This window comes from Podarcis tiliguerta, assembly GCF_965153285.1.
Source record: "Podarcis tiliguerta genome assembly, chromosome: 3".
Classification (NCBI taxonomy): Eukaryota; Metazoa; Chordata; class Lepidosauria; order Squamata; family Lacertidae; genus Podarcis; species Podarcis tiliguerta.
The window spans coordinates 45,678,938-45,706,888 of NC_139536.1; the positions used below are offsets into that span (position 1 = coordinate 45,678,938).

Below are 27,951 nucleotides of genomic sequence, written 5' to 3' on the forward strand. Positions count from 1 at the left end.
AAAACAGTCAAGGCTTGGGTTGTTAAACTGGGTGCCACACTTTTAATCCCTGGATCCAGTAAGTGCTGAAAGCTAATTAACTCAGGCCAGCCTCCTTACTCCTTCCTGTTTTCACATAGAGGGGAAGTCCTTAACTCATTGAGGGTTTGAGACCCATCAGCAGGAAAATAGATTTGGAACTGTTATGAGGTAAAATGTCCAGAGGACTTGTTAAGATTTCAGTAAGCAACGTGCTGGTTACCTATTTCCTTGCATGGACTTCTATCTATCATCTATCTATCTATCTATCTATCTATCTATCATCTATCTATCTATCTATCTGTCTGTCTGTCTGTCTGTCTGTCTGTCTGTCTGTCTATCTATCTATCTATCTATCTATCATCTATCTATCTATCTATATCTATCTATCTATCTATCTATCTATCTATCTATCTATCATCATCTATCATCTATCTATATCTATCTATCTATCTATCTATCTATCATCTATCTATCTTATACAGTTTTAGTCTTCAGTTAATTGGATTCCAGGACATACGTTTCTCCAGAGAAATTTGTTGACATGGGGTCACAGCTGCCCTGTGGCAAGGTAAGTCCTGCTGCCACTGAGCTTGAGCTGCTGTGCTTGGAAGAAATAACTGAGCATTTCTACAAGACAGAGAGACATAAAGGGAAGCTTTAGGAAACAACAGCACCACTCATCTGGAGAAAAGAATATCTGGAGAGAAATTGCATTCTCAAGAAACCAGGTGAATGGCACCAAAATGTTCCAAGACAAAGAAAGAGGGAAATAAACGGTCTTTTGGAACCGGGGAAAAGTCCTTGTGTAACATTAAACTGTACCTTGTAGGGACAAATTGAGTCCAATTAGGAAGCCGGAAGGGAGTCTGAAGGCCATTCCAGGCACCATTTTCCCCCTGTGCAGCTCTTGCTAATCAGCCAAAGAAAGTTCCCCAGTGCACTTTCCCATTATTGGTCAGTCTTTCAGTGTTCACAAAGTGAGTCAATCAATTTTCCCTTTAGTTGCTGCCTGCTCAACATCTATAAGCCCCGTGGTGAGATACTGATGTGCACTACATGGAAGACACTCTCAAATATATAACATAACTATCACAAAACTACCTTGTAAGATGAATTCCCCCCCCTCCCAAAAAGGGGGGGGGGACAAGGTGGCCACATAATTTTCACATGTGATTATATATAAATGACTGTATGCTGAAGTGAAATTCTGGCTTGAACGTTTTCTAACCAGGAGGAACTTCCTGCACCGGGAGACATTTTCATTTGGCATGTAGGAAAAAGGACTAGGTTTCTGAGTTTCGGAATTGACAGAATGATAGAATTGTAGCATTGCAAGGAACCCCCATGGGCCATCTACTCCAAAACCTTGCAATGCAGGAATCACAGGTAATCAATCCATGAGAGATGGCCACCCAACCTCCATTTATAAAGCTCCATTGAAGGAAAGTCCACCACATTCCAAGGTAGTCAAGTTCTTCTTAATATTAGTCGGAATCTCTTTTCTTGTAATTTGAATACATTGGTTCAAGTCCTACTGTCTGGAGCAAAAGAAAACAAGCTTGCTCCATTTTTCATGTGACAGCCCTTTAGCTATCATATCACCTCTCAATCTTATCCTCTCCAGGCTAAACATACCGAGCTCCTTCAACTGTTCCTCATAAGGCTTGGTTTCCAGATCCTTTATCATCTTGGTCACTCTCCTCTGCACATGTTCCAGCTTGTACCCTTCTTTAATTGAGGTGCCCAGAACTGGACATAATATTCTAAGCAGGGGCAGACTTTGGTCTTTCAAATTTCAGTGGCACCCTGTACGAGGCCAAAATCCCCGTCGCCACTCACCTTCTGTTCTGCTCAGTTCACTACATCATAGTTGCAACACCCTAGGCTCAGCACCAAGTGTGACGGAATCAGTCGCATTGCCCTAAATCCAGGTCTGCTCCAGGTGTTATCATCTGATGGACAGGTGAGTGCAGTTCAGGAGAAATGACCTAAGAAGCCTACTTGGACTGCCTGGTGCGCCAAGATAGACTTGTGAGATGGAGGTCCTCCCCTCCCCCGATGTTAATAAAACTGCATCTCACAATGGCACCACAGTCTCCAGTGACTTCCATTCCATGGAAACCCAATCTGAGGTGTGCACTGACACCTCTGAAATCTCTCACAGCTCAAAGGCTGGGGAGCATATAGCAATACAGAAGATATTCTTACGAACTGCAGTGAAACAAAACCAAAAAGCAATCTCTTGGGGGTGGAAAAATTATGGGGGGAAACAAGCTCTTGCCCTGAAAATGAAATGCCAGCCTCGCCAAGCAGGAGGTTCTCTGTCCTGCTCAGGAATCTATAGACTGTGGATGGTTAATAGTTAAGCTCATAACAAATTGATTTGGGCTTCCTGAACCTTAGCATATTGAATGACTACTTGAAACAGAGTCATGCTGGTTTCCTGGAAAGAAATGCTACCATGGTGACAAATAACCTGCTCAGTCTTAGCTACAAATATATCTCTTTTCTGCTTAGCAGTAACTGGAGCTACATGGCCTCTGGGCAGCAGGAAGTTTTAGAGGAATGATGGGCCAGGCATCCCGCTGTCTGGCTGATGCTGCTGTTCAGAGCAGATGGGGAACGTGGCCCTTCATAAGCTGTTGGGCTACAACTACCACCATCTTTCGCTACCACTGAGGGAGTTCAACAGCATCTGTGTCTTTCAAAGGGGGAGGGCCTGGTAGTGGTTACATGAAGGTGCATTTAGTGGGATTGGGGGTGTATTTATGAACTAGGCAGAGGGCCTTCTCGGTAGTGGCTTGCGCCCTGTGGAACACCCTCCCATCAGATATCAAGGAAACAAACAACTATCTTACTTTTACAAGACACCTGAAGGCAGCCATGTTTAGGGAAGTTTTTAATGTTTGATGTTTTATTGTGTTTTTAATATTCTGTTGGGAGCCACCCAGAGTGGCTGGGGAAACCCAGCCGGATGGGTGGGGTATGAAGAAGAAGAAGAAGAAGAAGAAGAAGAAGAAGAAGAAGAAGAAGAAGAAGAAGAAGAAGAAGAACTGACTTTTTAAATTATCCTGCCACCCTTGGAAGCTATATACTGAGAACATTGTCTACTGTCACTGGCAAGTGGCTCTTTGAGGCCTGAACAGAGAAAGCCATTTCTTTGCTCTGCAACTTGAGATCCTTGCCAGGGATTAGATTTCAGCATACCAAGCTCCACCACTGAACTTTGGCCCCCATTATAAGATCTGTTCAAATATTAACAATAGCCTCTCACTGGCATCTTTTTTTTATAGATGAGGTCATGATTTGGCAGTGAGTATTTCTAAATATTCCAGAATTATTATTATTTTTAATTTGTGGAGGCACGAGTGAGATTCTCGAAATGATTTTTGGTCTTCCCGGGACAGGTTTCTAATATTTTCTCTTCAGTCTCTCTTACAGTCACACATCACAACCAAAATGCTGTCAGAAAAATAAATGAAATAGTTTATTGCTTTTGGGCTAATGCATGCATGCACATCCCAAAGCAAAAATAAGCATTAAAGTAAGTACACACAGAATGTGTTATCATGAAAAACTGTTTATGAATCTTCCCTCACAAAAGGCGAGCAATGAATTTATTTTAACCCATATGATCTTCCAATACAGTTAATAGCTTTCACTCTTCCAGTGCCTATTTAACAAATCTGTCGATTCTATATGATTCCATATTCAACAATAGAAGTAGAGTTTTACTGGAGTCCTGCTTTAGGGGCTCCAGATAATGCATCTTCAAATAGCATGTTGTTCTCTTTAGGAAGGCTGGCTGGGCAATATCTTCCCACTCAGTTCAGAACCTTATAATACCCCTTCACTTTCAACAGCTGCAGAGAATTTAACCTACATTTCATCAAAAGCCATATCAATTCATGTAAATGGATAAGGGACAAAGAAGGGTGGCGAACAAATCCCCACCCCATGATTAATTTTCCTTCTTAGTTTAAAATTGGCTCTCTGTGAATAATCAACTAAAGTGCTAACAAATTATTTTGCCAATTAAAGCTTGCAACCCCAGTTAAAGGAGCCGGAGAGGCCTTTCAACTTTTGCTCATTGTCTTACCCTAGAGAAGAGGATGCAGTAGGAAAGCAGGTGTAGATAACAGGGTTTGGGCACTTTTTAATTTTTACTTTAAATCAGAGTCGTTTTAATGAGGCAGCTGCTGCCAACAGGCGTACTACAGAGAAGCAAGCCAAGGCACGAAGGCCCTGTCCCAACAGCAGAAGCGAAGCAGATTTGCTTGTTTACACTCAGATTAGTTCTGTTTCTGTAATTTCCCTTCCTTCTCTAAAATGAGAAAATGGCACAGCTCTCAACAAGACAATAGTCTACTGCCAATCACTGTGATTGCAAAGACATGACATGCAATTTAAAAAGAGCCTCTTTGCCACTTGGTAGGATTAGGGAGAAGACCAAAGTCCTCTGGAGTGGACACTGGACTTAGTCCCTCTGTTCTCCCTTTCCCACTGAACAGGTGCAGGACTGAGGAGAGGGGGAGGAAAGCTGGTATTTCAGGGACCAAGGGTGCAAAAGGGGCCAAGGGGCTGACTATCTTGCATACGGTCTTATGTAAATCTTAACAACTTATGTATTTTATGTTCAACGCGCGCACAGTTCCGAACAACGATTTGTGAACTTTGCCCCCTCTATACGAACATTCATCCCTGCGCTGTGACAGTATGACAGTGCAGTCACATCTTTTTACACACAGTTGCATTTGTATGTTTTTGTTAGTGAACACCGCATGAATGCAACAAAGTTGTGTGGTACACATTGCGTTGTGTCGCACATGCAAGTTTCACGCTTAAAGTGATTGTGCAGGTGCTTCTACTATTGATATTAGAACCAAAGAATTGTAGAGTTCGAAGAGACCACAAGGCTCATCTGGTCCAACCCTCTACAATGCAGGAATCTTTTGCCCAACATGGGGCTCGAACCCACAACCCTGAGATTAGAGTCTCATGCTTTACTTGCTGAGCTATCCCAAGTCCCTAGTCTTTGTAATCTTAATATTTTCAACAGGTATGACTAATCATATTTATTACTTACATAAATATGAGTTCACACATTTATTTTATATCCCATGCAACATTTTTAAGGTGGTCTGCCCTTGCTGGTAGACCTGGCATTTTTTCCACCAGGGCCCAAACCTGTTGTTAGTGGCCCTGAGCAGGTGACTGCTGATGTTGTGTGTATATAACTGGAGTTACATGCACACAGTTGGATTTGGCCCATGGTGGTTGGTTAGCAACTGACCTTGCCTTAAATCAGGGGACTTCTATATGCTGTTGGACTACAAATATCATAATCTTTGCCTACTAGTCATGGTGGCTGGGACTGATAGGAATTGCAGGCAGTCAACTTCTGGAAGGCACCTTGGCGACTGTTGGCATCCGTCTTTCTTGGGAGACAAAGGAGGACTGTGCCTTTGTGGGTGAAGTCAAACCATTGGAGAGTTTCAGCTCCTGCTGTGGCTGGCTGTAAAGGCCAATATGGGAGAGACATGTTTTGTTGCAGCTGGGGCAGATGAAGGCATCTGGTTGTACTGCTGCAGATGCACCACGGTGTTTCTTCTCTTTGTGCTCCTCAAAGTGGTCACTCCTCCTCTGGTCACTGCTCTGGAGACACAATTTGACTGTCTCTAGGCATTGAGATCATCTGCAAGGGCTTCCCTCAGGGCAAGGTTGATGTTGATGTTGCCAGCCTTCATGTAACATTTGCAGACATCTTCGTAATGCAGAGCTGGTCTGCCAGTGGGTCTGGTGCCTGAAACCAGCTCCCCACAGAGATCTTCCATTCTGTTGACATCACCAAGCTAGCCTAGATATCGCTGAGGCAGGAGTGTAAACACACTGGGAATGTGGGCTTGGGAGAGCACATCTTTGCTTCCAACTCTGTCCTGCCTTGTGATGTCCCAAATCTTCTTGACTCAGTGCATGTGGAAGGCGTTGAGGTGTCACTCCTGTCAGTTAATGCTGGATTAAATAATAGCAGTCAAATATGTGGAGGTGTTGTCTCAGCATTCTGAAACAGCAATATGTATCAAATGTCTCATTCACTCTCCTGCCAGCTGTACCTCACCATTCTTAAACCCATTATAATCTGAACTGCATGTCCTCTCCTTCACCCCCCCCCGGCACAATTCCGGTCCAGCCTCTGCTATTTTCTCAGGGGCGGGGGAGGAGGTGGCAAATGGGAAACTGGAGAAGAATATCTGATATTCCAGTAAGAGATTGCAAGAGGAGGGCAAATCTTGAGCTGCAAAGAGGTTGGATTCCCTTGCCTCTCTTGGGGGAGTTCTCTGCTCCTCCCAGCTTATAGCCCTCCAATTCACAAATGGTTTACTGTTGCCCCTTAACCTTAGGCCCATGACATTTGCCTCCCAAGCCCTTTCTCATCTGTATTGTTTTGCACTTCACCATTGCTGAAACAGTGAGTTGGGCATTTTCCCCACTTGGTGGCAATTTAGATCCTGCCAATAACTTTTACAAAAATCTTTACAACTGAAAACTCTGTCAATTATTATTTTTTTAAAAAGGCTCTTGGAAGAAGCAGAATGATGGCGCTCTTGTTTCCCTGTGTTAAAATTACCCCTAACTACTGCATTATATTGTTCACCAAAAGCAATTTTCTTGGTCAGAAGTGCTCCATTTACTCCCCTTTAGCTGAAAAATAAGGCATTACCAAACTGCAGCAGTGGAAGAATTCTGACAACCATTAAATGCAACTAATAAGGAACCCAAATCAGAGTATGTTAGTCTTGCACAGAAAACGTGGCCTGAAGACAAGGACCTAGCAAAACATAATGCACACAACTAAAAATTGACACAGGAGCAATTTAGCCCTAACAATATGCATAAGCTTTTACCCCTTCCCTTTCTATTAGTCATGATTAAACCATTTCACATCCACACCATGCAGTTAAGGCACATTTAAATCACATGGCTTCCCCCAAAGAATCCTGGGAACAGTGGTTTAATTAGGGTGCTGGGAATTGTAGCAATGTGTGTGGGGGGGGGGAGAGTTAAACTACAGTTCCCAGGATTCTTTGGGGGAAGCGTCTTGTGACCTAGGAACTAGGAAACCATGGTCCTCACCTTCAGAACAAGGTAGGCTATTAAGCCAAACTGCATTTTAATAGCCTGGCTCATTCCGATGGTGAGAATCATAGTTTGTGGGTTCAGACAAAACTGGAACAATGGCTAAGAAGAGGCCTGCTGGTTTCATTATGGCTCACAGTAAGGGAGTAGGAAAAGACTTAATAAGCTATGGCTCACAGTAAGGGAGTAGGAAAAGAGGTGCATACATGGCCGAAAGGACCATGCATATCTTGACATAATAAGCTATGTTCATCCATCAGAATGTGACCAGTAAATATGGTAAAAGACAAAATCACATGTTTTAATAGTATTTGAAAATATGAGGAGAAAATAGCTATACTTTCTTAATTGTTACCGTTCTGTATCAGTTATGATACTCTGTATTACATGTGAACCTTAAATGTAGCAGCAGCAAAGAATGATCTATTTTTCAGTAAAAAGCCCTTTGTGCATCTTCGGCAATTCTCTAGCTCCCCACCCCCATTTCCCTTCTCCGTTTCGCCCGCCTTCCTTCACAACAGCATTTCCCCTCCTCATTTCGCAACGTCTCCCTTTCCATAGCTCTATCAAACCACTAGCCCACAAAGTCCCACTCAAGTATTGCGCTGTGTGCCCAGTTGCGTCCTGACAGGCAGGCTACCAGCTTGGCAAGAGAGAAGCTTCAGCCTCCAGATAGGAAGCCATGGCGCAAAGGCAAGAGAGAGCTGGCTCAGTGGTAAGGAAAGAAAGAGGAAGCGTGTATTTTTTTTTGGGGGGGGGAAAGCGAGGGGAAATGAGTTCTTGCCTGAATGGAGGGTAGAAAGAGATGTGTATGAAGAAACTGCCCCAGGGAGGAGGAGGAGGCAACTGACACTACAAACAAGCAGGGAGGCAGGTGCAGCAGTCAGATCCAAATCTGCTGCCAGTCCCCCCCCCCCTCACCAGAAGTGCTGCTTGAGGCAACTGCCTCAGAAAGGGTCATGGTAGCACTGGCTCTGCATGGCGGGAGGTGAATGCAAGTCTCATTGCACAGGTGAAGGTTGTTGCAAACATGCAAAGAGTTAGTCAAATACTGTCCTTTCCATTTACACAAAGAATTTTTTTTTTAAAATGTGTTCATTTTAGTAGTAAAACACTAACTTATGAATCCTCGAAATAAATTTTAGACAAAAGGATAGAATGGCTTCATGGGTCAAATAATCAAACAAGATTATTTTTACTTCAATAGCATAAAGGCATTGGAAGGTAGAGGGGGTGGCCTGTTTTACTTTAATGCTTCTCACTTCCTCCTAGGTGAATTTGAAGAGAAGATAACGGATTAATATTAAGGGTGTTTTTTTGGCGAATGTCAGCTCAGCAGGAGGTGCATGACTCAAAGGGTCCCATGTGAATACAAAATGAATAGAACACCAAAGGTGATGTGGAGTAAAATGTTCCAAAAATAAGGGTCGGGATAAGCTTCCTGTCTAAAATCCAGATACTCTACGCTAAAACATAATCAAGCAATAATTTGCTAGCTTCCAATTTAAGCAGGAGTGAAGCTTTCTGATGGCATGGCAAATTCTGACATTCAAAATTTAGATTCATAACATGGATGACATAATTCATCTTAATTTCCTGAGTGCGTACTTTATCCAATAGAACCACAAGTATGTGATAGAGCAAATAGAGCAAACAATATAGCCCACCAGTGCCCTCTGGTGGTATGAAGAGAGGATGAAAAGATGCTACAGCAACAGATCTACTTCTATGAAAAAGCTATTTAACTGAAATAGAAGAAAACTAGAGGTTACTCTCAAAAGTCCCCCAATTTCTCCTGGGCATCTGTTAGTGTATAATGATCTGTAAGTAAAAGATTTAACTTAGGTATCTACTATTTATTTTGGGAAATGGTTTGTCCATTTTTCTTCTGTGGGTATGGCCACCTCTTGAGATATCATTGTCAAACTCGTCATGAGCGTTCTTGAGGTGTGTTTTTTTTGGGGGGGGGCAGTCTACACTGATGCTTGGGAGCAATGTGCCACTTTGATTAAAATGGTGGACCAAAGCATGACTTTGGTGTGACACTGTCCATTTTGGGGTGCTTTCCAATGACAGGTTGTGTAGATTTGGACTCACACAATGGGACCTGCTCTCCCCGCCCCCCATTGCAGCTTTGTTGTTGTTTAGTCGTTCAGTCATGTCCGACTCTTTGTGACCCCATGGACCAGAGCACGCCAGGCACTCCTGTCTTCCACTGCCACCCGCAGTTTGGTCAGACTCATGTTTGTAGCTTCGAGAACACTGTCTAACCATCTCGTCCTCTGTCGTCCCCTTCTCCTTGTGCCCCCTTCATGGATCACTGCCCATTGCAGCTAGCTTGTTACAAAGACATACTTATGTCGAGCTTAAAATGGTATCTGAGCTTAGAGCTCAGATATGAGTGTGCCCTGGCAAGGTTGGAGAATATATAGCACTGCCCTCCCTGTCAGTGCACAGTGGGAGTGTCTCTCACAGAGTTCTCTCTAGCAAGTTGACAGGAAAACTTTGTGAGCTTCAGCTCCTATCATGTGCCTATCTAGCAAAACATGAATTGTTAGGTTTGACTGCAATTTAAATATCCCCCACAGAACTCAGTGGGCCTCACTTCCAACTAAGCATAGATAACAATGGATTGTTTTAACAATGACATAGCATTTTATAAGCTTGAAACAAAGCAAACATGGGCTTTAATATATGACAACACTCATCCCTTCAGGAACCAGTTTCCAAATCATTGACTTTCCTAGTTTGCCATAGAAAACCTCCCTACCTGCTTTTAAATACATGTGTGAAGGGGCTCGTGATGTCCCGGCTCAGAGAACAGCTCCAGAATGGCAAACTGCACTGACGTTTTTCTTAAATTCCTCCTTGCCAGCCAAAGTATTCTGCTGAGCAGCATTACTGGGAGTTGTGACAGGGCTATTACTACCACCTAGTGAACATGGAAAGATGCTGGAGGCGATTATGCCCAAAGCACCATATTTTCCTTCCCAGTCACTGCACTTGTCACAGTTTGTAAAATTGCCAAATATCAGTAGGCCGGGGGAAGAAAAAGATTAATCTTCACTTCATCTTTAATACTGTTGGAGAACAATCAGCAGCACAAAGGGCCATCAATTGTTTCCTTTCACTTGCAAAGTTATATATAATTTTAATATCATTTTTAATAATAATAATAATAATCATGATTGTATGAAGTTGAAAGTATGGCTAATAGTCAGGGATGAAGATTGAAGCTGGACTCAAGCAACATGTGGAAGGGCACAGGACTCCCCCATCCCAGACCCAAATGCTACTCAGAGAAATGATATTTTACAAATAGATTAATAAAACAGAGGCGAAGTGGTGCATGACCTGAGTATGGCTGCAAGTTAAAGCAGAGATGGGGAACCAATTTTACCTCGAGAAGTCCATTGACTATGGGGCTGATGGGAGTTGGAGCCCAACCACAGCTGAAGTGCCTAAGTGAACAGGTTTGTGAGCAACTCTGGAAGCATACAAAATTCACGTTTTACAGGTGACTGTATCATAAAGCCTTCACCCAGGTCCTAAGCTGCATAGGACTTTAAATGGTGAAAAATCAACAAAATTGAATATTGTGGAACTGTGTAGAACAAAGGCCAATCTCTGTACAAATGATGAAAGTTGACTAAATTGTGCTTCTCAAACCCATCCCCACAAGGTGAGCCTGGGAGGTTACTGCAGCTGGTCTCAAACACCTCTGAGCAGTCCAGAAGAATGGCCATGAGAACATGTCTACGCCAGTGAATATGCCTACGGAATATGACCTGCTAGGATTATTAAATGTATAGGCCACTTCAAAGGATAAAGTGGTGTGCAAGATTAAAAACAGAATAACAGACAAAAACGCAAGCCCTGGAAATAATAAAATCAATTCGACGTTTCTAAAAGCAATTCAGCCAATAAACAATGAAGTTATTCTCATGGAATCCAAAACAACAGAACATTTTCCTTTGCTATAAAATTTCTATTCTGTAAATGATCAGGTCACACTTCGGGGAAAGTCTTCTCAAACATCCCAGCATGAGGTGGCTGTCATGATTTTGGCATGTAATTCATTCCAGGGAGTTGGAACTGCAACACTAAAAGCCTGTTTCGACAACAGCCTGTGGCATTGAAGTGCTGTCTGCAGTGGCCTAGTTGAGGAGCACGGTTACCAGGGATATATTGAGTGAGGTGGCTCCTTAGATATCCTTAGACCACCCTGTGATCTTCAGATGAAGGACCCTATAGAAATTAATTAATTAATTATGTCCTTTAGATATTGTTAGGGATAAAGGAAGAATGCTTGGAATGCTTTTGGGCGTAGACCAATTGGATTTGAGGCTCCCAATCTTGTTTGCAAATTGGAATGAAATTGGAATGCAACTCCCAGATTATTCAGTAGGCCTAGATTTCACTACACCGTTTCGGCGCACGAAAACATGAATATTACGTTTAAAAATGCACATTTTTGAGACAATTTTATGAATGCATTAAAAATGCAGATTTTATGCAAAAAAATTTTTTTTAATGTGCAATTTAAACAGGGTATTTTTGTGCATCCTTTCATCCTTTGAAAAAAATCTACAAAAAAAAGAAGAAGAAAATATTGATCAAAACTGAAATGGGATGGAATCTAACCCTATTAATTAACTCAATTAACTTTACTGGTAATATTTGCCTTTTATATTAGGAGGAAGTGGTTCTAATGCAGTTCAAAGGGACAGGAGACAATTGGATAGGAAAACATTATGCAATTGACATGAGGATTTAAACATGAGGATTTAAACATGAGGATTTAAACTTTTCAAACAAAAGAAATCTTTTTATTGTGGACAGTTCATTTTTGTGGCAGTTTATTCAATGCAAAGCACTCCCTAACATTTACCTGAAAGTATTGCTCTACATTTTACCACTGTTGTTTAGCATAACTTCTAGACAGGTATTTGGGCAGGCAGGCACACATCTTTTTGGCAATACTGTTTTATGAAGAAATCAGAACCCACAATCCAGCCAAAATAGAATGTACCTCAAATACAGCGGCTCTGGCAGACGATTTGTATGAGTGGGCGAAAAACAACACTCCTGCAATCAGAAGGCAGCTCCTTCCAATTCCTCCACATACTCCATCCTGCTCTAGACTTCCAGGACCTGTCCCAGAAGTGGGTTTGGGGTTTTTTTTGATGGGGGGGGGGAGGAGGTGTGCAGGCTTTTTGTGGAGGCTGTACTAGGTGTGTATCATTGTTGCATGAGCAGAGGCCAGAACAATCTTCTCTGGATGCAATGCAATGATTTTAAATGAATGTGCTAAGCAGGCACTTATCTTCCTCTCACCGAAATAAATGGGACTTCACAGAGCATCCATTTAACTTTAATTGCGAAAACGAATTTTTTAAAAATGGATTTAAACAAACATTTACAAGGCATTTGATTGTGAAACCTGAGATAGCCATAAAGAAGGCAAAGAGAAACAAACTCCACGGCGTATTACTGCACAATCCAAAACTAGTCTCTCATTCCAGAAAAAAGTGTCTCCGGATCTCTAGGGGTTTATCATGAACTTCAAATATACGCACTAACTACATGCAAGGCTTTCCCAGATTTTCTTATACACCTGAGTTCTTTTATATGAAAGAACAAAATCAGTGTAAGTTTTAAATGATAAAGCACAAAATCTCAACTGAACTGTACACCAGATGTAGTGAACCTTCAACCCTCAGGCCTAATTAGGTATACCAGGCCTTCCCATTTGGCTTTCCAGGCCATTTGGCTAAGCCATGCCCACCTGCTAATCACATAACACTGGGTAATTCAGTTTGTTAGAATGTGGTGCTGAGAAAACCACAGGTTACAGGTTCTATCCCTGTATGGGACACCTGCATATTCCTACATCGCAGGGGGTCAGGCTAGAGGATCCTCAAGGTCCTTTCCGACTCTACAATTCCGTGATTCTATGAAATAGGTTCATATATGATGTCAGGTATGGACAGGTAAAAGGCAGCTGGTCTGATCCAAAAGGGGCTTATGGGGTGCCACCAGTCAGCTGATTGTCAGAAGCCCCATGCACAGTGCTTCAGAACTGTACTGAGCTTGTGAAGTGGTGATGATCAACAGTACCTCAAAGCATAGTGCAGGGTTCTTTGCAAGCACTTTGAAGCCTGACAAGCAGCTGATTGTTGGGATTTCAAAGTCCCCCCCCCCCACACTTTGCAAGTGGCTCGCAAAGAGTCCTGCTCTATGCTTTGAAGTCCCACTGATCGGCTGATTGTCAAGATTCAAAATGTAGCACAGGGCTCCGAGTGTCAGCAGATTGTTGGGACTTCAAACCACGATCTCACTGACATCACTGTGACACCAGGTGCTTGGCAGGTGAGTGGCCCTACCCATCTGTCAAATTTGGCTGGCAGGGTGGGATGAGTAGAATCTGGCCCACTGGCCAGATTGTTCTTGTCCCCTGCTCTACCCAATACAAAGGGGCAACATTTTAAAAGTACTATGCAGCACCTAAGGTGTTTTCAAAAGAAGAAACTGACAGAAATATAAAATGCTTTGAAGAGAAACAATAATCAATAAACAAATAAAATAACTTAATTACTATCTAGTAGACAAAGACCACACAACTTACAACTAGCAGGCAATGTGTCTTAAAATTTTTGAGCAGACATAATACTTTAAGTCCAAAGAAACACTTGTAATTTCTTCTTTTTAGTCTCCCCCTGCCCCAAGGAGATTGTTCACCACTCTGAACAAATTAAAACGGAAAACCTTTAACGTGTCAGCAAAATACAACGTACAATTGCAGTTCATGTCCTTCAGAATTAACATGTCCTTTTGCTACGGAACCTTAGCTGAATATGGAATGCCATCTATGGCTTTGGATTTGAGGACTGCAGTTTCAGTGGTGGGTTCCATTGTCTCAAAATTCACAATGCACAGTCAAACCTTACGCTTAATTATTGAAATAAAGGGTAGAATCCAAAGGGTTGTGTATTGTGTTCCCCGTTTACACTGGGATCTCTTGGCACTCCCCACCCACGATGCTCTTAAATGTCAGAAGACCTTCTGAAGTGGGACTCAAAGTGGTGCAAAAGCTACGGAAGGAAAGCAAAGACTAGCACATGCGCACACAGGTGAGAAAAAGGGCTTCCTACTCATGCACTGGGGTCCTTGGCATTGCAGACAAAGTCCTTAAGACAGGAAGACACACAGGTAAAAATACTAACGATGCTCCATTAAAAGGCAATTTCATTTCTGCTTCATATGCAAATCTACCAAAAGGGCACCACTTCTGAACAACTTCTAATTTAGAAGAATCAATTTCAGAAAACCTATCCATTTTACATTTTAATAATGCCTCAATATCTTAAAATACCTTCAAGAATTTATTTAACATGAATACTATAATGTTATAACTGGCCAAAACAGGATTTCGTTTAAATTGCTCACACAGTTTGAAATGCATCTTTCTCAATAGGTAATTGTTACTGTGAAATTCTTACTGTATTCTGTTTCACATACTGTAGTGTATGCTGAATAAGAATCCAGAACTATAAGACATTAGACTTTAAAAGACCATAAAGGAATTTAAGAAAATTATGATTGGCACAGTAAAGCAAAACATGTGTTTCACTGGAACTTTTTCAGTAATTAAGATTCTCTAACAGCATTTTCAGTTCTACAAGAGATTAAGCACAGTGAACAACAGGAAAAAAATCAGTTTAAAAGTGCCTGTCTTTTCCATTTGTTTCCCATAACCTTACTCAGAAGTACCATTGATTTTGGAAATTGTGATCACGTTAATATTAATATTTACCTTATTTATTTTAAAAAAGGAAACCATACACATGTATATCTACACTGCAGTGTATCATTACCATTATATGATGGGTTTCCTTGCGAAAGTTCTTAAAAGTTCTTATTTTTAACAGTTACTGCCTTTGGGAGATTGCCTAATTAAACTACGTTTCAATTGGGAATTGAAAAGCTGCATACTTCTGAACAATTCCATGTTTGATTACAAGTAATCAAAATGTGTAAAATCCTACTTTTCTTTTGCCTGCAGACTTCCATTGGCTGCAACTGGACTTTAGGATATAGCAGATCAAGTTTTTAATGAGAAAAAGCCAAAGGTAAAAAGGGCCTGCTGTTCTGCAACTAGGTAAAGGCAAATTAAAATTGTGAGGAATTAAATGAATCCCACACACATATTCATTCAGAATACTGCTATTAAACACTCATATCATGTACGGGTGTTGCAGAGCAACCCTTCCACTGTATATTCTTTCTATATTTAATGTTTTTCTGCCTGGTGTAATACCAGCACTATTGGTCAAAAAGATTAGGAGGAAAGCAGCATAAAGTTGTCATGCACAGAAAATGTATCTTTAGAAAGGGCACAGGAAAAAAATCAAGGCACTTAAGACAAGAATTCTCTCTCCAGTTCATATATTGATGGCCGGCATGCTTTACTCTTCAGCCTACACAGAGGCACTGTAGAGTCACTGTTTTGACCTTCTACATCAATATCCAGCAAAGATGGCATATGGGATTTAGTTCTCTCATCAGTGTCTGTCAGTGAGTTAACCGTTGAACCTCTATCACGCTCTGAACCGTCAGACTCGAAAGGGCTTGACTTCCGACGTTGTGGAATAGCCTGCCAAGGATCTAGCCGACTTCTTAGAGAAGAGGGTCGAGGTCTTGGTATAATGTTGACAATTCCTTGCTTTACAGGTGAAGGATTGCTTCTTTGCTGGAGAGATGGGCAGTGCACACTCTCCGGAGCCCCATTAGCAATTCCATTACCTAGAGCGGAGGGAAAAGGCAACAAGGACAAATTTAAAACAACCCTAGGACAGTGCATATACAGTGTATATGCTAAGGGGGACTTGAGACGAGCAGTTAATGTGCACAATAACCGGCCATTGTGCACATTCATCAGGCCCAATGAAGAATGGAGAATCCTTCCATGATGACATTGACATGTATTTTGATCAGGCAACCTTCAAAGACGGGGAATGTGCACATCTCTGCTGAATTTTGCACATTCTCCAGCCACCATGCATAATATCCAGCAGGCACTGTGGAATATTTTGTACCTTCACTCAGCCATATGCACATTCTCTAGTCACTTTGCATAATATCCAAAAACCATGTCCTATTATTATTATTTCTTGTTCAGAAGTGTGCAGTCTGTGCTCTCTGGGCTGCTTTTGGCCCGCTGCCTCAAAATATATACATTCCCCAAAGCCTGGTGGAAATTATGCATAATGGCCAGAGAATGTATAAAAGTATACATTTTCCAAGGCCTGTTGGGGATTATATATATTGACTGGAAAATATGCACAATTCCTTCTTCATGGAAGGATTATATGCACATTCTCCGTGAAGCCTAGTGAATGCACATAACAGCCAGTTATTATGCACATCAATGGGTCAACTTAGCTTCCTCTTAATATATATATTAGAAATTAGCTAATGTTTTTAGCAAATTGAAAAGTAAGGCAGCTGTGTAATAGATTACATCAAATCTATTTAATGTTCTACCCAGGGAGGCTAACTAGGTGCGTGTGTTACATATCTTTAGATGCCAAGCAAAAACATTCCTCTTCACCCAGGCTTTTTGCTAATTAAACAATCTATGGCCTTTTAAATTGTGTGGGGTAAGGTTATTGCTTTTGTTTGTTACTATGGCATAGATTTTTGTGTTTTTATATTGTAAAGTGTCTTGCGATCCGTGGATGAAGGGCAATATAGAAATTATAAATAACGATAATAATAGTCATCATCATGTCAGAGTACTTTCTTCATCCCAGTAAAGAAAACAAAACAAATTACAGATTGATTGATTGATTTTGCTACTCACTTATGGAATGGCATGGGTTTCCATCTGACACGGTTCGTCTGTGACCCAAAACTCTTGCTTTTGAGGAAGAGGCATTGGATATGAATTGAGATTCTTCCCTCAAAGGAAGACGGGGAGATGGCACATTAGAATCAGCAGCAGGATCAGCTTTGGCCATTTGTTCTCTTTTACTCGCAGGACTTTCAGACAAAAAGTGTCTAATGGGTGCATCTCTGTTAAAGGACAGCGTGCTCGTAATTGTATCTTCACTGTCAGACTGAAGGAGGCATTTAGTGGAAGCAGAAGAAAGAGAGAAAAGGTTCACAGTACTTGCAGGTGGACATAGTGAAGGGATGTGCGTTTCCTCCTTCTTGGCCTGCAGCCTTACAGGGCTTGCACTTCTGTGAAACTTGGAAGCTCGCTGAAATATTCCATCACGCCTTTTCTTTTCCTCCTTGGGCAGTACTTCTTCAGGAGCCTGAAATCTGTTCAGCTCCCTAATATCCACGCCCAGTGCTACTGATGCAAGGAGGACCCCGCACCCATAAAGCACTGTGTCAGTTTTCTTTTTCTGAAATGTTCTGCTGAGGCTGTTTGTAGGGGTCATTTGTGGAGTGCTATTTGCAGAACTTGCTGAATTTCTTTCTTCGGAGCTCTCCTGTTCTGCAGAATTAAATCCCTGGTCATCCTTCCAAAGAGGTAGATCGATGTAGGCCTGATTTGGCAATTTTAATTGCTTTGGTCGCTTAGTATCCAGACCTTCAGAGGAAAGCCTCTGCTCTGTATAGAGACATTAAGTTGTTCACATTCAAGTATAACATTCTTTTCTTCACTACCAGTATGTACTTTAAAAAAAGCTTAGCAGCTGTAATATCTCTGCAGAGTTGTGAAGTGCATTCGAACACCAAAAAGAATAAGAGGAGAAGCTATCATGTATCACATGGCTTGCTTAAGTGGAAACCTTAATCACACACAAGTAAACAATAAAGCAATTGCTTTTCAACTTGACCACCCAGATAAACTGCCCTTCTGAAAAGCTAGATGGCAAATTTCTTTGGTTTTAGTGGTTTTTAAGAATGTAGTTGCTGGCTGTATGGTCATACCATCTATTTTGCTATTTCTCCTGTGTTCATGAATGTCTCTGGGGTAGTAAATAAGACAAATAAAGTTGAAATTCTGCTCAGTGGTGGAGCTCATGTTCTGCATGTGAAACCCCATGTGAAACCCCAAGCTTCTCCATTTAAAGACTTTCAGGTTCATGACAAGACTACCTAGATCATGATTTGCTGTTGGCTACATCACATGGTAATGACTGGACATTGGTCACATTTGCGCATCATGGCAAGCTAGGCTTTCTGACTTAGTATGGCTTACTGAAAATGAGCAGGTTATTGATGCACACTGTCCAATTGCTCCATCATTACTTCTCCCCTGTGCTTTAAATCCAAATCAGAAGCTGTGGCTTGCTTCTCTCTAACAAGCCACAGTTGCAAGCCACCTTAAAGCCGTGGTTTGTTGTCTGTTCTCAGCAAGCCACAAGAAGCCAGAAAGTCTGGCTTATCATGATGTGTGAACATGGTTTTGTCTCTGAACATGGTTCCACCTTAAATCTCATTTAGAATATTTCTATTTTAGGGTTTTTAACTACTCTTATGGACTCCATGTTTAATTCTGAGTGCTGATGCCCACAAGATCCTGAAAAACAAAAGCAGTATTTCCATATATAGTTATAATATATCAGTATATATAGCATGCACACTCACCTTGGTCTATGAACAAAGACGCTAAAGGAACACCTTTCTGATTCTTCATCAAAAGTGTTGGCCAAGGACTACTGCCATCTGAGAGGGGTCTTATTCTGAAACAAGAGAAAATCTTTAGTATGAAGAAAACCACTCTTGATAAACAGATAGCTAAGTAAACAAAAAGCCTTAACGGGACAGGTTTTCTGCTAAACAACAGAACATGATCTGGCTATTGTTGCAGTTCTTATGCAGCAGTTAAAAGTTGGCTTGCTTGAAACAAATGATTTGGACTTTATTTAATCCCACCCACCCTTTTCCTGCATTGGAACATTTCAGTTCAACTACTTTTGGCGACTGAAAACAAAATTTCAGGACATTCCTACAGTATACAAATGGAGCATGACTTTTTTTTTTAATAAAGTCCTATAAACTCGTTGAATCAAATCTTCAGTGATTTAGGACAGTGGAAAATCTTCCAATTCAAGGTTTTCTGGAAAACCCACATCTCTGATACAAATGTTACAATGTTAATCAGGAGTTTGAAACTATTCATTTTCCTGCACTGCATTAAGAGATAAAGCCTATTCATTTTCGAGACCCAGAGTCAGTAGTTTGTAGCTAAGCCACAGGACTTTTGTATAATTGATGGTTCTCAACATTTTCTTCAAGCAACGAAGTGAGTGCACTTTTTTCAGAATAAATCTGAGCAAGGCATCTCCAAATGTTTAACCCCTGGCATGCCTCAAATTGTGTGCCTTAAAACTCCAGTAATCCATGTTTGCATTAAGTTGAAAACCTAGGATGTTTTCAAGTAAGAGATTGTCTCTGCCCTTTGCCCTCCTCACAGTGTTTGAATTTTGCTGCCAGAATTTCTCACTCTTATTCATTACAGCCAGTGCTTTTTTTCTTTAAAAAATATTTAGGGGTACTCTCATTTTCCTACTCATATTGAATGAGGCCAAACTTAGATTCTCAAAATGTTTAGGGGGTATGTGTACCCTTGCATCCCCCCCCCCCGAAAAAGCACTGATTACAGCTGTTCAATTAGGCATAGACAGATGCATCCTAACTGGACCTGCATCAGGAATAAGCCCACACAGGTTTAGCCACTATAAGATGGAAAATAAGTATGGTTTTGCAAGCCTCATTCAATTCAGTTGCACTTGTTGACTCTGATTTCCCACTCTGATTTCACACCAACCCATGGTTTTGTGTGCTGTGCACAAGAAGGAATGAGCCAGAACAAGCTTCAGGCCTGAGTGCTCTCTCTGCCCTTTTGTTCAGAAGATTTCACTCCTGTTTTAATCAACCACAGCTTCCTGTGTTGTCCAATCTGGAACCAGAGTCAGCATTAAGTATGCATAATTTAAACAAAACAGCTTCAGTACTCCCAGATTACTCTGTGTACAGTACACAGAAGGAGTGTGTGTGTGTGTGTGTGTGTGTGTGTGTTTTGAACACTTCAGTGTCCAGTGTGGGCTTCTTCAAGAATCATTATACCGCTACTTCCTTCAAGGCCCCTAATACAGTTCCCTCCCCAGGCAATCCCCAACTAGCCATGATGGGCAAAAGTCAAGATTACAGATCAAACAGATTCAAATGTATATATAATTTTACATATGCATACGGTTTTTATTAAGGTGCTGTTGCATTCATTTTATTCTAAACAGCCCTGAGCCTTCCAGGTAAAGGACAGGATATAAGCTTCTCAAAACAAAAACAACCACAGAAACACCACCTTTGTATTGCATTCCTCATGCCACATAGCAGCCATACCTCTCTTTACAATCCGTACGCTCTTTTGCTTGAACTGAGCTTGGCCCCCATGTGCACCCTTTCTTTTTGAAGCCTCGCTTGACATCTTCAAATTCTTCCTGATGACAAACTGTGCTCCTTCCCCACGTTTTGTTGCTCTCATCCGAGGTCACTGCAGAAAGAGGAAAGATCTCAAGAGCAATTCCAAGCAGTATGGCAGTGCATATCCGAAAATACCCGATGCTTTAGCATTCACATTATGCTACTGTAAAAGAGATCACCCCCCCCCCCCATTAAAGGACAGCTAAGATAAAATCAAATTCAAGCAGGCAAAGAGTTATTTCATATATGAAGGTAGGAGGTAAGAAAAGAAACTAAGCCAATCAACAGAAAATATCTGATTTCTTTTCATGCTTTTGATTTTTCTTTATACATCTTGGCAAGCTATAGTTACTGAGCACTTGTATCGGATATACATGTAAAATAATGCCTTTTGTGATATAATTTAATAGGGCAAAGTCATAATATACAGTTAATGCATTTGCATTCATTTGAAACACAATCTCTGGAATGGATATCCAAGTAAGTGCTCAGGCTATCAGTGCATACAAATTTAGCTTAGAAATTAATTTAACCAACACCTTTTATGATTTAATGTGGTCTTGCCTTTTTTCTTAACCCCACTGGGAAGTTCATATTCGCTTGTGATATCTACATCTTGATGGTACACATATATACTGTTTCTTTGCCCATTAGCTGTATTTGGGTCAGTTTTGGAAATCACTGAAGAAACAATTAAGGGAATAGAGATGAAAATACCAAGTTGCACTTCAGCTTGGTATTAAGCAAATACCATAATCTTAACCAGGCATCCCAAAGTACAGAGGCCTTCCATTCATCCTAGGAATAGCTTTTCCAGCTCATGGAGATGAGAGGTAAGTGCTCACAGCTGATTACTTTGTGATCCATTTTTAAGCAGTCAAATCCTATGGTTGACAGCACCACCACCATCAAATCTTTAGGACTGGATATAACAGCTGCTGAAATAGTGCAATATGTATTGTGTTGTGGCAGCTTTCCAGTTCAGACACGACACAACACTATAGTCATCATGTTTCATCTAATCCAGTGTTACAACCTGGCCACGATGTTGCACTGATACAGCAAAGAGGATTGGGCAGCCACACTGACAAGAGCTATTTTGTACATTGCCCAGATAACTAACAACAGGGAAAATAATAATTATTTACTAAATGAAGTGTTGCTGTGCCATACAATACTATTATACAACACAGAAACAGGAATGGATGTGAATGAAGCATGTTTAGATGGAATGTAGCTAGTAGCTTGGCCGTATACGGTTGAGAGAATTTTAACACACACCCCCCAAATATTCTCATTATACCTTCCCTAATTTTTCCTAAACATATTGGGCTGGACTCTAAGTGGAAGAAACCTTGCAGAACGATACTTCTGCACCCCTTTCTATCCACAGTCGGTCCTCTGCCTGACTAAAAGTCACTCTGGGAGGGTGAGAGATCTTCTGGAATGGGCTGTCACCCCAAATTGGATAACAGTACCTATCCAATCCTATGAATGTCCCATCACAACGCACTATTCTGAATTTCAAGAAGTTGCAGTGCAAAGGAAGGACAAGGCAAATCCTCTTCTGCAAGCTTTCTCTTACTTGTCATTCCAAGATCCAGCTCATTGGATGATGTACAATATATTTAGGTGGCATACATGTATGAGGAAAACAAAATTGGTAAAGTTACACTGGAACTTTTTGTGGGTTTTTAACGCTCTTTGTTCAGATTACAATCACAGGGATCCAATTACTGGGATACAAAGATCCATTTCTACAGGATGTGACTGCATTAGAAAAATTAAAAAATATCTCCTGTATACATATCCCAAGACCCCTTGGAACAACCTCTATGCAGGATTTGGCCTAATGTGCATGTGGCCCCCTCAAGGGCTTGCACACTACAGACTCCATAACTGTACAGCCAGCATATGTTCTTTTCTTCTCAGTTCCATAGATCCCAGGCAATTCTAATATTCTAACATTTTATGTTCTTGAGAAGTATTATGGTGGTGGTGGGAAGCTTGCAGACTTACTTGTTCAGTTGAAGAACTACAAACTCGTTTACAAAATCTGCCCAATTCAAGGAGTCTCTCAAAAATATTCAAGACTGGGTTCACAGTCTAATGAATATTCAACATATAGTTCCAATGCATAATTGTCTAAAGAAACCAAATTTAGAGATATAGCCTCTCCTACTTCAGAAAACATCCAAGTTGGTAATGACCTTTACAAAATCAAATCAATAAAGCCTGATTACAAGCATTACCAACAGTTAAAAATAAAACCTGCATGAGGAAGGATTTGCGTTTTATAGCCCTTTTGATTATTTTCATTAAAAACCTGATGTGATAGGCCTTGGAATTTCATTTCCAGACAAAGGTGACTAGACCTCTGTTTCTAAACTGTATTGAAGGGGCTCCCATTCCTTCCATTATGCCACTGCAGTGCAGCCCAAAATTAGGTGAAGGGAGAAAATGTACCACAGAATAAGAAAACAGTTTCAGCTTCAACCAAATAAGTACACAAGTTAAATGTCTGTAAGAACTCCCCTTCAGCTTTATCTATCAAGTCTGAAAGAACAGAAGATAATGGGAACAAAGGATTAAGAAAATGCTGTTCAAAGAGAAGAAAATAATCTTTTGTTTACAAGACATCCAGGTTGAACGACAGACAGACAATAGCCCCTTTCATTTCTGGGAAACAGGAGTGATAATTTATTACCCTCAAACAGAAGACACTGAATAATTAACCAGTGTTAGGCTGTGTGAAAGGGGAAAACACTTGGAACTAAGCTGAATGTAAAAGTCCCTTCATGCGTGCACAGAGGCAGGCAGACAAACAGTAACTCTACTTAAAATCTCAAGATGCATTCCAGCAAACTGCCCACCTATATTCATATTTCTTTTCTCAATATATATGAGAATAACATTATTTAAAATTCTACAAGTCCAGTCTTGGGCACAATTCAAACACCAAGCAACAACCAGAAGCTATTTGTGTTTAATTGCAGAGCCCAAATTGACAAACCATGGTTTGTAAGATGCTAGGAAACCAGAATCAGAAGCTGATAGCTAGTTTGCAATCCAAGGTGCTGAAGTCTTCAGGTTTTCTGAACTGACCAGCCACAATTGTGGGCATCACACTACCTCCAAATGCCACAGCACCTTGAGAAAGGAATGCTGAGCAGGTGGGAAAGGGAAGCAAAAAAGCAGTTCTAAACCAGTTTGGATCAGAAGCTCAAATCATGGTTTGTGGCTGTAAACTATTGTTACCAGAAACCATAGTTTGGTGGAATGCCCAAATGAAGCCTCCGACATAGTTAAAGTTTAAGTCACTATCTCATTACCATTGTTAATGCTAATCACAGTGTGCAATAACTCTGAAACTAATAACAAAATCTTTTTTGAATTTGAGAATTTTCTGTCCATTGTTTTAAACTATCATATCTTCACCTTCACCTTGTACTGGCTAACAATACTTTACAGTATACTCCTATACATGTTTGGTTGGAAGTAAATCCCACTGAATTCAATAGGGCTTACTGCCGGCTAAGTGTGTATAGGATTTCAGACTTAGGCTGTATTAAAATGTACTGCAAGATCAGGAGAGTTAGAGTTCAGGCATTCTACATTAAGAAAATCAAGATTAGAGGGAGGGGGGCAATACCTGATTTAGACTTACATTGTATAGCTCGAAGACGGGGAATTATTAGGGGGCTACTTGGTGGACTAGAGCTGTTACTGTTTAAACTTCTTCGCTTATCCAGGTTCGGGGAGGCTTGCACTGTTATCTTGTGTTGAAAATCTATTATAAATAGGAGAAGAATGTATTTGTATGAGAAAATAAAAACCCAAATTCAAACTAGCATGCTGCTTCTCTACATATAACAATAGTTACAGGCATTTTTTTTTTAAAAAAAACCCTTAGTATAAACACAAAATTGATTATTCGTTGTACCTGCAATTTTGCCTACCTCTAAAGAACTTGGTGCAGTATTTTTACAGCATAATCACAACCTAGCTTCGACACAGCAGTGGTGCACTGCTTTCATGTTGGCTCATATTTAATTGTCACTAAGTGCCAGAGAGACAACTCTGAAGGTAACATGCAACACAATCCTACTAAGACTCTTTGAATCCAGTGGTTCTTACTCCCTGGTAAACAGGTACAGGAAGAACAGCAGCCGCAGCTACTGGGCAGAGGAAGGAATCCATGTTTGCTGCTCTTTCACAAACCCTTGACACACCAGTAATAAATACTTTGGCGTGAACAAAGATATAATATGTTATCAACAGGGGAATTCCCTACCAGAATTCTACTTCAAAGCAACATTCCCCAGTATATTTTGTTTCCCAATTCAGGAAGTTTAATTGGCTGGTAGAACAAAATTCTAAATCAAACACAAGGGAGGTCTGTGCTAATGCCTCAATATCTTAAAAATGTTGCACATTTGTCACACTGAAATGAATAATATGATATCAGTATTGTATCTAACCTTTCAATAGCAACCTCTGAAACTTTCAGCCCAGTATTTGAAATCTGCAAATGCAGTAGCCATCCTAAATAAATGCATAGATGAGGAAAATCGAACCTGAAGGCAGACTGATTCTGTGACCATCTTTAAGCTTTAATCTGCTTTTTTTGAACTTTCCCTTTCTCTTCTTCACATTGGGCTTGTCTTGGTTTAACTGGAATATCAAAATATTGAGTTCTCGCTCCAGTACATCGATCTCCCGTTCTGCTAACTGCTGCTCACGCCGCTTCAACAACTCTTCTTGTGACTTCTGATGGAGAGCAGCTCTTGTCAATTCTTCTTCTCGTGACTTCAGCTCCTAACAAGAGTTATAGAAATACTAGTTAGGACACAAGTCTTCTGCCATGTGATGGGAAAAAAATCCGTAAGTATTTTACCTGACAACTTTTCAAACAAGAGGGAGATAGGGTGAAATCTCCCTCTTTCCACACCAAGGATAACTAAGATAACTAAGATCTAGTAGGCATGCCAGTGCCCCAAGGGCTCCCCTACATTTTATGCATAAAAACTTTTAATATAGACTATGAAAGTCAACATGGATGGCAGATTAGGAAGTTTCCCATTAATATTTGTAACAAAAGAATAGTTAGCCCAGTGTAGTGTGTGTGTGTGTGTGTGTGTGTGTGTGTTTGTGTATATATATAGGAAAAGGCAAGGTTTCAAATTATACAGAAGCTTCTTTTCTTCACAATTAGTTGCTCACCCAATGAAGGCTTTGTTTTTTATATATGATTAGTCACCCAACTTTTAAACAATTACATATACATTTGTATATAGTAAGCCTGCAACTTGTGTGTGTTCAGCTTTACGCACATGGCAAAAAAATAAAAATAAAAAGTGGGGTGACTTTGGCAATCCCACCTGCCATTAAGCCCAATGTGTTCTGACTATACACCACCCCGCAAGGATAAAAGAGCAATTTAAAAGAGTTAAAGAGTACCAAGAATTAAGAGGGGGAAAGATCCAATTCACTCACTTTTTCCTTGGTCCTCAGTTCATCAAATATCTGTTGAATTTCCAGTTTCCAGTCATCTTGCATGGAATGGAAAGATTCTTGAGGCATCTCAGTCAAAACAGCCCCCTCAATGGCAGTAAGCTGCTCAAGAATCAAGGTAAAGGGCGGTCGGATATGGGGATCCTGAGCCCAGCACACTAAAATTCATCAATTGCATCAGTTAGAAGAACAGGGAACAAAATCTGACACAACAACAACAACAACAACAACAACAACAACAACAATTTATTTATACCCCGCCCATCTGGCTGGGTTTCCCCAGCCACTCTGGGCGGCTTCCAACAGAATAGTAAAATACAATAGTCTATTAAATATTAAAAGCTTCCCTAAACAGGGCTGCCTTCAGATGTCTTCTAAAAGTCTGGTAGTTGTTTTTCTCTTTGACATCTGGTGGGAGGGCGTTCTACAGGGCGGGTGCCACTTCCGAGAAGGCCCTCTTCCTGGTTCCCTGTAACTTGGCAGCTTTTAAGAATTCAATTATTATTTTTTAGCATTTCTTTTGAAACATTTATATACTGTTTCTAAACAAAACTCAAAACAATTAATAGAGCACTTTCTTCTTAGAATAGGGTTTGCTTGAGATTGCATTAAATGAGGCAATTTCCTCAGACTGTCCAGAGCTATGTATAAAAGGTAGCACGTGACTTGGATGCATGCACAGATTATTTTAGGCATGACCTGTTAAATAACTTACGGTCCTTTCACTTTGAAAAAGTGAGACCACAAATAATTCACCATGCGCATTTTCGCCCGGGTCTCACACAATCTTCTTTTTGCAATGGTGACCCGAAGGCACAGACCCATGTCCTATAGATTAATCCAGGCTCAAAATATGGAAGGATGGCACACAAGAGCTTTTAAAAATAAGGATTCCTTCACTTCCCCCATATGAATTATTCAATCTGTAGATCCGCAAACATCCTGCATCGAGAAAATCATGCTACACCAACAAAATAAACTGCTTCCGATGTAACTTTTCATTAACTTTGAGCATTAACTGCACTGACTTGCAGACTTTAAGCAAGTAGCTCAGTTGGCTGGAGCTCAGTGCTGAGAACACCAATGCTGAAGGTTTGATCTCCGTACGGGAGAGCTGAATATTCCTGCATCGCAGAGGTTTGGACTACTAGATGATCCTCACGGCTCCTTCCAACTCTACAGTTCTATGATTCTAAGCCACAAGGTCTCAACCTGAGCTACGTCACAGACTGTGGTGAGGCTACGCTGCTATTCTGAGCTTCTTTGGAGGAAGGGAAGAATATAACTTAATGAATAAATGAGCAAGAAAGCACTTTCAAAGATGAATGCCGCCTTTAAAATGAAATTACGTTCCACTGCTGAACGCGTTAAAAAAAAACCACGTTTTTAGTACTGGACTAAAATGAAATGGGAAGCTGGTGTTTTCTATACCTTAATGTAAGTGATGACATTTCTAAATGAAATGCTAAAACTAAAAAAAATGTACACATATTATAGGCAACATGCGAGTTATCTCAGAGCAACCCTCCCCCCTTTTTAATAAGCAGCACAAGTACCTTTCATTAGTTTAGCAAATGGTTCGGGACATGTAGATGGAATGGGCAAAGTAAGCTTATTGACAGCAACACCGTAAGCCACAGCAAGACCATCAATGCCTCGGTATGGAACTTCTCCCGTAAGGAGTTCCCACAGCAATACGCCATAACTATAAATAAATGTTTATTTGACAGTTAAATACATGGCTTAATGAAGGGCAAAACAAAAACTTAAAAGGTCATCAACCCGTCTAGAAAGAAGGAAAGCATCCAAACACACCGCAACAAAGGATATGCC

The 27,951-nt window shown here is 40.8% G+C and overlaps 1 protein-coding gene across 4 annotated transcripts in view; it reads right to left on the minus strand.

The window, feature by feature from the left end:
- Nucleotides 1–12,516: 12,516 nt before the first annotated feature.
- The window catches only part of MAP3K21 (mitogen-activated protein kinase kinase kinase 21), a 31,411-nt gene continuing 15,976 nt past the window's right edge, over nt 12,517–27,951 (minus strand). The window contains exons 3-12 of one of the 4 annotated variants that reach the window (XR_014509650.1): nt 27,675–27,823; nt 26,101–26,276; nt 25,182–25,422; nt 24,272–24,394; nt 21,169–21,285; nt 20,524–20,674; nt 18,766–18,860; nt 17,024–17,782; nt 13,451–15,963; nt 12,517–13,330 (exon numbers count right to left, since the gene is read on the minus strand). Coding sequence is in view for 2 of the 4 variants with exons in the window: in XM_083433890.1 (XP_083290016.1) it covers nt 15,578–15,963; nt 17,024–17,782; nt 18,766–18,860; nt 20,524–20,674; nt 21,169–21,285; nt 24,272–24,394; nt 25,182–25,422; nt 26,101–26,276; nt 27,675–27,823 (2,197 nt within the window). In the remaining 2 variants the exon portion in view is untranslated. Of the gene's footprint in view, nt 15,964–17,023; nt 17,783–18,765; nt 18,861–20,523; nt 20,675–21,168; nt 21,286–24,271; nt 24,395–25,181; nt 25,423–26,100; nt 26,277–27,674; nt 27,824–27,951 lie in introns of all 4 variants that reach the window. The other 3 variants (XR_014509649.1, XM_083433890.1, XM_083433891.1) reach the window with 3 other exon arrangements.